The sequence below is a fragment of the Meleagris gallopavo genome, chromosome 2, assembly GCF_000146605.3.
Source record: "Meleagris gallopavo isolate NT-WF06-2002-E0010 breed Aviagen turkey brand Nicholas breeding stock chromosome 2, Turkey_5.1, whole genome shotgun sequence".
Lineage (NCBI taxonomy): Eukaryota > Metazoa > Chordata > Aves > Galliformes > Phasianidae > Meleagris > Meleagris gallopavo.
The window spans coordinates 45,504,185-45,515,438 of NC_015012.2; the positions used below are offsets into that span (position 1 = coordinate 45,504,185).

The 11,254-nt window shown below is 35.0% G+C and overlaps 1 protein-coding gene across 3 annotated transcripts in view; it reads right to left on the reverse strand.

The window, feature by feature from the left end:
- The window catches only part of SHPRH (SNF2 histone linker PHD RING helicase), a 50,331-nt gene that overhangs the window by 8,242 nt on the left and 30,835 nt on the right, over positions 1–11,254 (reverse strand). For all 3 annotated transcript variants that reach the window (XM_019612895.2, XM_019612894.2, XM_010707141.3), the window contains 8 exons: positions 11,165–11,227; positions 9,845–10,070; positions 8,428–8,571; positions 7,935–8,036; positions 7,030–7,101; positions 5,884–6,072; positions 787–879; positions 206–292 (listed from right to left, as the gene is read on the reverse strand). In XM_019612895.2, coding sequence (XP_019468440.1) covers positions 206–292; positions 787–879; positions 5,884–6,072; positions 7,030–7,101; positions 7,935–8,036; positions 8,428–8,571; positions 9,845–10,070; positions 11,165–11,227 — 976 coding nt within the window. The remainder of the gene's footprint in view (positions 1–205; positions 293–786; positions 880–5,883; positions 6,073–7,029; positions 7,102–7,934; positions 8,037–8,427; positions 8,572–9,844; positions 10,071–11,164; positions 11,228–11,254) is intronic.

An 11,254-nucleotide genomic window follows, 5' to 3' on the forward strand; every position in this document is an offset into this window, starting at 1 on the left:
TTTTATCTCCAAAGGCTTTAAATTGTGGTTTTTGGTAAATACAATTTTTAGAATTAACCATTTGGAGATAAAAGATTCTGCTAAACACATTTCCTGCTCTTTCAGTTTCCAAAATGAAACAATGAAGTAGAAGGATCAAATTGATTTCTGTGACTTGCAATTTTCTCCCACTGAAATAATCTAAAGAAAAATATCCTTTATGTACCTGAAATTTACTAATTCCATTGATTTGAGAGAAAGTCATATTGTTGTCGTACAAAGCTTTAGCAATTATGTCCAACACATCTTGCCACTGTAAAAAAAAAAACACAACAGAAGTAACTCTATTACAAACAGTAGTGACAGCTTAAATATACTAAGTCTACTAAAAGTACTAACATTTAAGGTTTAAAAAAAATAAGCTGTATGGTAGAAACCATACCTTTCCTAAATCAAAATAAGAAAGGTAACTAAAATTCAGCTTAAATAAAAGAAACTGTCAGTCAACTCAGAAATGGTTTTACTATCTATCAAAAATATATGGACATCACATTTAAAGACATATAGAATTTCTAATTTCTAACTCCTCCCATTCAAGTGTTTGTTGACAAGCTGTTACATCTGTTGACAAGAATTACCGATCACGCTTCAGGAAAAATGAATTGTTCTACAAATTCTCAAAACCATCAAGAGGCTGCACAGAATGACTCAATGTTCTGGTACCTAAAACCAAATCCCTGAGAATGACTGTTTTAAAGTCGCAGAAAACACATACACAAAGACAAGATAGAAAGTGAAAATCAATACCGTTGAGAAAACCAAGGACTTAGCCCCTGGATCTTTAAATTGAATTCTCTTCAGTGTTCGAACCACAGCTTCTACTTTGGTGGAATGACTTCCCTTCAAAAACAGAAGAACAACATTAGTAGGGTAGTATGTTAAAAAACACCTTCTAAATTCATTCTTTTATTAAATAATTCTGTATCAGGACTCTTATATCTCAGAAAGATATTGACAAACTGTTCCATAAAGCTGTACTTTTTAAAAGAGAAAAAAGACAATACTTAAGTGAAGATTCCTGACCCATCTAGATGACAACCCTCCCAAGAAGAAACAGGGAACAAATTTAAACATTGCCAATCAAAGAATTACAGATTCACCAAGGTTGGAGAAGACCTTCAAGATCATCCAGTCCACCTCCGTGAGCAGCCCATTCCAGTGCTTGACCACTCTTTCAGAAAAGTAGTATTTCCTAACATCTAGCCTAAATCTCCCCCGGTGCAGCTTGAAGCCATTCCCTCTAGTCCTATCACCAGTTACACGACAGAAGAGGCCGACCCCCAGCTCACTACAGCCTCCCTTCAGGTAGTTACAGAGAGCAATAAGGTCTCCCCTGAGCCTCCTCTTCTTCAACTTGGAGGAATAATAGGTTAAGCAGCACTGAACTGCTTTTAAACCTTTCACGTAACGCACTGCTATAGGATCAGTGATGTATTACAGTACAAGCAGTAGTTAGAAGAAGGAAGGCCTACAGATGCATCTGTCTAATTCTGGATGAGGCAGAACAGGTAGTCCAAGTAAAACAACTGCACTAAACGTGACAACTAGGCTTGTTGAGGTTTAAATTATCAGCGTGTTCTTTACAAAGTTTTCCAAACTGATCTTTCCTTCCCTTCAAACTTATGGATAAGTTTTCACAAAAACAAACTGCATGAACCTTTGTTGCTTTTGTTTCTCACTCTAGCAGCACTAAAGTTACACTCTATACTATAATACTGTCTAGTTATCTCAAAATATTAAAAATCTAGTATGGATGATGAATGTAATTATTGAAGGATTGTGCACTGCCACAAAAACAGATTCTGCATTTATAAGTAGTTCAGTGCTTAGGGAACTCAATGCTACATTCTTCTCCTTATTCACTTTTGTTTCTGTAATCTTTCCTTTCCAATAAGCAGGGAAAAGGACTCTAAAAAAGTAGAATAATAAAAAAAGAGTTCTTTAGTATCCTCCTCTTTCTTTCAGCATGCACTTCGTATTACAGTAATTTTACTACACAAATATATGTAAAAATATATATAAATATTAAGAAACCCTTATTTAATTGCTTATTAGTTCTCACACGTATAGCAATTATGAGCTCCACAAGATTCAACTTGACAAATAATGTTTTATTTCTGTCTGCACCTGTCCTCTGAACATTGAATTAACTATGTTGGCTTGCTACAATGATGGATCAAATTTACTCAAGTTATGCTGCTCACAGAACTGGTGGGAAGGATGACAGCAGTATAAGTACAAGTTGGAAGCCAGTGTTTGTCTATGTGGTCATTCACGTGTTATGCAGTTAAGTGAATGCTCCTGAAGACCTTCTGTAGGCTGATCAAAGGCTGCAATAAGCAATACCACTGTCTTTCTGAAGGTCTTCCATAATGATTGCAGCTCTGTGTCATAGACATAGTAGCAACCCATTTTTTTTTCCACGACACCTCTGTTGCTCCTGGCAGACATGAACACTGTTTTCAAAAGTTGAACAGTTAACAATGCTTAGGTATTATGATCTGCAAGGATGAAAGACATTTGCAGTCTTACAGCTACTGCATGGCATAACCATCTTCAGTTTGAAGATCTGAAGCTAACTTTAGGCAATTCCTATAGTTTCCAGGATCATTTTTGTGTTTTTCTGAAATTATCCACATGTAATTCACTGATGACAATTCTAGCTAATCTGCTCCAAATGGGTTTTCCACAGAAATATTTCATGAAAGAAAAATGAAACAGAAGGGCAACCTCTTCATCCTCAGATCACATTTTATTTTATCCTGTTCTCGTAAAACCTTTCACACAATTAACGAAGTTTGTATAAATTTAGTGAAATATAGTCAAATTTACTCTAACAGCATCTAACACAATTTTAACGAATGGCTAAGTTAACCACTTATCCTTACCCTATTATGTTTCTGTAAATTAGTATAGTTTTGTTACTTCACATCACTTTCCTTTGCAGAAACTGCATTTACATTATTCAGAATCTTCCACTATTTGTAAAGCAATTATTATTATTATTATTATTATTATTTTTTTTTTTTACATACAATATCAAATCTACTGAGAAACAAAAAGCAACTCACTAACTGTAAACTTCTGTTAGTAAGAAAACTGCATGCAGGAAGCCAATCCATGGCTTCCAAATCAATCCAAATTAATGCCATCAACCTGCGTATCTGTGTAGACAGAGTAACCTTCACACTCTTCCTCAAGTATCAATCTTTCCTGCTGATATTCTTCATTAGGATTACTTGTCTCAACATTCAAAGCTGGACACTCATGGCAAATACATTTTACAGGTGTGAATTCCTACAATACTGAAGTGCTACGCCCTCTCCACAGGCAGGGCATGAACTAAATTTCAGCTAACCATTATTTAAGTGTCTTAATAATCTTTCCAAGCTTTTAATACTCCAGTATTTTTGCCAAAATGAACAAAAGAAACAAGTCAGCTTTCACTGTTTTTCTGGCAGTTTCTTGCTGCAAGTTCTACCCCTCCCCCAAAAAAACTCCCACAAGCTTATCAAGTCCAATTTTTCCTTGCTAGAAGACACAGTAGCTGTAGCCAATGTTGTTGATTTTTCCACCCATTAGACTTCCTGTGACTCACACATTACAAATCTGACTTTGTACACAATCACTTAGAGGAACTATGATGGAGAAAAAAGCCAACAGTACAACACTCAAAGTGCTTACACTTTTTGCTCTATTTTTTAAAACATAATAGCAAAGTGCAGAGAGCTTTTCGTCCCACTGCTTACATCATACTAGAAAATTTTAGATTTGTCATGGAACCAACAACTGACCAAAGCTTTGGTTCACAGCACGCGCACACACAATGAATTTTGTTCTCAATATTTACAGTGAGGTGATAGTAATAGAAGTATTCTATTATGAGGCCTTTGTAAAGGCTAACTGAACAACAAAAATTACCCAACTCATTAATCATGCACCTTGAAGTTTGTTATTTTCTTGAATATCCTGGTTAGAATACATAAATAGATGAGCCAGTTCTAGTTAACAAAGAGCACACATTAGAATCAAAACTACAAACAATGTCTCAGATGACAGGCTAGCGATACCCACTGTAACACTAACCAGAGAGTGGAAGCCTTTACAGAAGCATAACATACAGTAAAGCTTTTTCTCAGTATAAAACACTTCCTTTCAGGTCTAATTCAGTAACTTCACATGGCTAATACCAGCAGAAAGCAGCAAGATGTATACAGCAAAAAGGAAAAAGAAGTACTGAATATTGAAAGAGATCAGAGTGACTGAGAGCCTTCAGATGAAAGCAGAAGTGATGAATAAATGACGATTGTTATACATGCAGCTGAAGATGTTGAGGCTATGATTAATATTTGACAGTAACCACGAGCTAGTTATCTTTTGTAAACAACTGTCCTTAGAGGACTACAAAGTGAAAAGTTAAAAATAATTCTGTCTGATTTGATAGTAGATACAGTTAAGCTACAGTACAAATTGTTCCTCTTTAATGAGATAATACAAAATGCAAATTTATATACCTCAAGTTTCCAATGCAAACATTTTATGTATGGCAGTAGATGACCTGTTCCTTCTGCATTTTGCTCAATAAATTTAGTTGTTTCATTTTATTTAAGTTGGTTCTTTTACTTTAAGTAACTTACCAAACGTATTTGGAGTTTTCTTGTTACAATCAAGATTCTATATCTAGGCATTTAATAAGCAGTATTTTCAAACATGTCTAAAGTGAAGTCCTCGTAATCAGCACTTCAAAAATGCTGTCTATTTACTCCCCCTGGTGCCACATGCTGTCAACTACCTTAACTCTAATAATTTCATTTATAATGCATCTACTTAAAAAGAAATACCAGTTCAACAGGAAGGCTGACATAGCAGGCACAAGTACAGCAGCATTAACTTCAGCAAAAGTCAGCAACTCTAGTATACCCACAGGGTTCAATGGAGAGTTGCACAGGTAACATATGGAAGTCTCTCAGCATGTTATTACTTTTAACTATACTAACCAAATAAAAACTATGATTGTTACAGCCAGATGTATCATAATCACATTCTAGAAAAGACAGCAGTATCACCTAAATGAAAATATTATGTCTTTTACCTTTTTTAATTCAGCACGGCCAGAGTCTCCCTTCCTGATTTCAGTTTTCGTTTGCCCATAGTTAAAGAGTTGCATTTTTTCCCCCCAAATGATGGTTTGTATAGCAGACATTTCATTGGTAATCAAAATGCAAAACAACTACTGTATGCAGGAAGCTCAAAAAGCATTTCAGATGACTAATCTTTGGTTCAGAATCAGGATTTATATCCTCTGGCTAATTATGAAGTTTTATCAATTAACTTTTTATTCTAATAGTCTCATCACAGAATCATAGAATGGCCTGGGTTGAAAAGGACCACAATGATCATCTAGTTTCAACCCCCCTGCTATGTGCAGGGTCACCAGCCACCAGACCAGGCTGCCCAGAGCCACATCCAGCCTGGTCTTCAATGCCTCCAGAGATGGGGCATCCACAACCTTCTTAGGCAACCTGTTCCAGTGTGTCACCACCCTCTGAGTGAAAAACTTCCTCCTAATAGCAAACCTAAACCTCCCCTGTCAGTTTAAAACCATTCCCCCTTGTCCTATCACTATCCAACCACATGGATAGTGGCACATATAGTGAGAAGCTAGGTGAGAAGCTTTATTTTAATAGTTTTATTTTAATTAAGATGTAATTTTTAATCCATTTACCAGGTGCACTTAAAAGACTATGCATCAAAAATACATCCTCTTTCACCTCACTTCATGTTTTGTGCAACAAAACATTTCAATACTAAGATTGGATCTGCAAGCTTACAAAAACATTTTACCTTAACAGGAATATCATCCTCTTGATTTGCAGTTTCAGCAGTAAAGACATATGATATTTCTTTATGAGATGTTGTCTGCCTGCAAATGGCGCATTTAATTGAGCTCCGGCGGGTGCCAACACTGTACTGCTCTATGATGATAGCTATACACTCATTACAAAAACAATGCCCACACGTCAGCACAGCCCACTGTACAGGGAACAGAAAAAAAGAGCAACAGTTTCACATTAACATGAAGGTAAAGCAGTTCCTTAATACATATTAAATTACATTTTCGTAGCAAAATTATTTTCATCGAAGTCATCAGATTAAAAATGAAGAATTTTAGAAACGTTTTCAGGATTTAAAATTGCAAGACGTTACAGTCTCATTTCTATTAATGCTTATCTTTAATGCATAGGCAGAACAAGAATTTACAACCTTTTTAAAAAAGATCACGCAAATGTTAGCACTGTAAAAGTCAGAATGGTTTGGATAGGAAGGAACCTTTCAAGATCATCTGGTCCAGCCTTCCTGCCACAGGCAGAACACCTTTCACCAGATCAGGCTGTCCAAAGACTCGTCCAACTTGACTTTGAGCACTTCCAGGAATGGGGCATCCATAACCTCTTTGGGTAACCTATTGGGTAACGTCTTCAACTTTACTTTTTTTAATAATAAAGATACAAAAGAAATTAAAACATCTTTGGATTTTAAGATTTTGAACAGAGAATATAAACCTCTCATTGACAACCTTTTGTTTCTAATGCAGAAACTGTTTTTCATTTGAGGGATTAGATTTACATCTCAGCTGTGACCTTCCTTATCAGAAAAGTAATTTGTAAAACAACCTTTTTGTGCCACCAATTAGAGTCTGAACAATTTTTGTGAGTCCAGGTAGCAGAGGGAACTAACAGAATGACTGATAAGCAAGGAAGTTACATTTGAGGCTTTGCGAGGTTTTTCCAATAAGGGAATGGAATTAGGACTGCTCACAAATGAGAAAGATGTTATTTCAGGGGAAAGTATGGTACATTAAAAGAAAGGTTTTAGTTCCCATTCCAACATCACATTCAGTTAAAACTATATGTTGAAAAATTGACATATAACTGACTCAGCTCCAGGTAGACTTTATAAAAGCAAAAACTGCTGACTGAAGCATCTTACCTGTTTTCCCAGTTGACGTGCACAGATAGGACACGGTTCTGGATTAACTCCCCCGGTAGTTTTATGTTGAGACTACAGAGTATACAAAAATAGACTTTGTGTTTCAATGAATAAAAAGTTAGTCTATACTTACAAGTTTCTAGAAAAAAATGAATGCCGAAATCCTTAAGTGTGTACATACAATCAAAAATTTCACTCCTGAAGAACTAAGTCTATCTTGAAGAATTAAAAAAAACAAACAACATAGTTCACAGTAAATAAATGAAGTGCTGCTCATGCAGCAGACTTTCAGATGGCATATGAATCTCTACTACAGCTTTAAAAAAAAATCTGAGCACATAGATGCTTTAAATGAGATGCTCCTCACACTTTCCGTCAGTTTGATATTGTGGGAAAACAAACATACTTAATCATGCTTCCTTAAGCAAAAATCATACTTACTTGAACAGTAAGATTAACACTACAACATACATGGAGTTTGATTTGTCTTTTTTATATTCATTTGACCTATGAAGCTGCTTTTCCTGTTGAAGGAGATAAGCTCTTGGTAAAATAGCGAGAGTACTTGAAGAGGTATGTAATTTTACAAGGCTTCTACTGAACATAGTCCAGTTAATTTGGAGAGTATTTTAACTGACCATAAGTATTTCACTAGTTTTATGTTTGTGTAATTAAGCAAATGGTCAAAACATATAATGTAATAACTATGACAATACAGTAACGTGGAGAATAGCACACATTTTCGACACATACTGAAGCACTTTCGAGAAAACTTGTTTTCTCGAAAGAAAGTTTTAAATGAAAGTTTTAAATGAATATGAAAATTTTAAATGAAAAGTTTCTTCAGCTAGGGAAATACAATACATCGGTTTAATTTGGTAAAGAACAAAAGCTGTAAACCTTACTTTCTCCAGATTAGTGAGATACAGAAGTTGTCCTAATTTCTTTTGAAGCTGTGATTTAGCAACTGCCTTATCGTTCAGAAGTTTCACGCGGTTTTGCTCTACCTATGGAAACAGTTTTAAACACATGTATAAAAAATTGGAAAGAACACACAGTTGGAACGTCTATTTTCCAATAGAGAAAAAGAAGAAGCTTTTTTATCTAACACTAAGAAAGAAAAAAGGGAAATTTCTGATTTTGTAAAAATAATAATTTAAAAAAAATAGAAGGTTAAATTAACTCATCATTTTCTTTTTGTTCATGAATGGAAAACTGTCCGTACATTTCATGTAGAACAGTATTTTTCTTTGCTCCTCCCAAACATCCCAAAATCACAACAGAGACATGCTATAGGCCTTACATACAGATCTTGATACATTTTGTTGCTGTTTTGAGATATAGTCTTCATTCATTCTTTCAGAAAAGAAAAACTTTTTTTTCCGTCAACTTGTTTACCTCATGTGGCTCTATGATGTGAAGAACTGGTGGATTTGGTTTTGGCTCATCAGGATGACGCACCCTCAGCCGTTCTGTAGCCATTGCTAGTTCATCAATAGCAGACACGTGATCCCTTAGCACCATCCAATATTCATGAAGTAACTATAAGAAAAGCCTAAACAAATTAGCAGCAGAACTGAGTTGAGATCCCTTTAGACGAGTCCACCATACAATGCATATTATGAAAATATTTTTGGAGTAAGAGATGATATTTCTTTACAGAAATTCAGAGACCACAACAAAATATGAAGGAAGTCAAGATTATCCCTATACCTTTTGCTTGCTTTCTTCTCCAGTCTATTTATAAAACGAGTATCTCTCATTTCTTCTACAACTACTACTATAATAGGTAATACAATTAAAAATCCAGTAGCAAAAAGCATTGCAAGACTAAGCAAATGCTGAATAAGGGGAAAATGATTAACCAGTTTTTGAAGAGTTAGCTGTTACAGTACAAAGATCAAAAGTGAAGTGGTGAAGTACGTTAACAGTGGTCTTGATAAAAGAACAGACAAGCAAAAGGTGAACATTAAATCAGACTCAGACCTCTCAAGTAAAAGCAAGTGTTGACTTCCTCTAAAATAATTACTAGGACTAGAAAGACCAGAATATCTACCAGTTTACAAATTACTGGTAACACTGTAATACTTCTTCCCAAGCTTTTCATAATTTATGTACTATATCAAGCAGACCTTATTGACCTTACTGAAATTACAAGATCTTTTGCAAATGCCCAAAGTTACTATTTATTGATCAAAAATGAAAAGAGGAAGCATTCAAAAGAAACACTTTTGATTGCATCTAGCTAATGACACCTTTGTGAACAAAAGCTCATCTCCTTACTCTATCACTTGTTTACTGCAAGGAAATCCAGTCACGCAAGCAAGCATGAATAGGGCCATAGAATCCACCAGTAGTTCCCTCTAGAAGAGGGAACATGAGACCAAAGGTTTTAGATTATATTGTTTGGCAAACAACATCCAGGAAAAAAAAAAAACAGTAATGATGGGACATCTGTAAGGAGCAGAAGACTGAAGTTAAATTGAATTAAAGAACTGACCAACATTTGTGAGTCTCACTACAGTCTGATTTAACTAAATATAAAAATGCATTTAATTATATCTGTGTACACTGTCCAGGGAACAACAACAAAAGTGCTTACTAAATTGCTTAGCTACCAGTATGGCTCTTATAAAAATCCTTAATTCACACCTAAATCACTAATTCAAACTGTGTAATAAGCACCATGAAAATGCTTTGTGAAGAAAGACTTTCAGGAGCACAACTTAGATAATTGGTCATCCACAGCTTAAATTTGCTTATATTACATAAAATGAACTATATAACTGTTTCTTTGCCATCTTATTTACTGTACCTTATATTCCTTTTTCCACGCTTCAAAGAGTTCCAGAAATATGCTACCTTCTTCAGTTAGCTTAACATCCAGCCGGTGTGCTTTGGCAAAGGAGAGAATAGCTTTCAAGGCACGCTCAGTTTCACTAGCTGCCCACAGTCCTCTACTTGTGGTGGGCAAACGATCATCAACAAGCCCTTCTTCATCTTCTATCATCTCTTCAAATATAGCCGTTTGGCCTTTAACACTTAAAAATAAAACCAGCAACTTAGCACTGATACAGAACTCCACGTCAGTTTCTAACTATTTATCATATATTTCAACCTTCTAATATTTGATTAAAGGAAAAAGCAAATCAAACAAGTATAGAAAGAAGTATAAACATCTGTTTGCTATATCTCAAAAAAAAAAAAAACTTACTTCAAACACAGCAAATCTGGCACCAGCAATTAAATCACTGTATGTGCTATTTCTCAGCTCAGATTCATTAATAGCTTTTTGTAAATGCTTAGACATCTTAATTACCTTTGTTAGTTAAGAACGATTCTAGAATACCACATTAAAAGAAAACCAATTGACTTCTTTAATCAGCAGCAGAAGCAAATTCTGAAGCAAAATAAAATGCTGTGCATTGCACTGTACAAGAACAGTACAGCTTCTCTGTTCCCTCCTTAACAAGCAAGGTCTATTCAGAAAACACCCTGATGTTTCTTAATGATCTCACCGATCATAACGGAGCTTCCACTAGTGCAGCAATCTCAAGATATTTGACTTCGGCTTTGTCATTGTGAGGGATATAATAGAGAAAAGTAAAAAAGGACTTAGAGGGCTGTAATCCACATCTCTGCACTGTTGACTATGTCAATTTCTTTCATACCACGGCTGGTGCAACCTTTCCTTCAGGTCACAGCTGCATTCACTTTTTTTTCATTTTAGTAAAGTTGAGTTTGTATAGAGTAATTAAAGAAAATAAAAATCAGAAAGGATATGGTATTACACCATTTATAACTAAACTAAAGACAAATACTTGCACAAACTTGCCTTCATTTAGCATATCTGTAGTTACAACATGCACTTTCTGAACGCTTCAACACTGCGTTTCAAATGTACCCAAGTTATAGCAGTCTGAGAAAAAGTGGCATGTATTTGCTCTATCTACATAACCTTTTCAAATCAATTTTACACAAAAAATTAATCTGAATAAAGAAATTGCTACCGAGACAGCAGGCAAGAAGTTGCTGTCATCTGTTCATAAAGTATCCCAGAAAACATAAAGCAGAAAATAAAACAATCCAGTTCACTTCTTTTTGTAATGAGAAATTTATAAAATTATGTACTTACGTATGAGAAAAGAGTTTTGACTCATATTCTGTGAACAACTCATCAGCCTTACAAAAGACACAGCTGCAATATAGAAGATTGAAAAAAAAA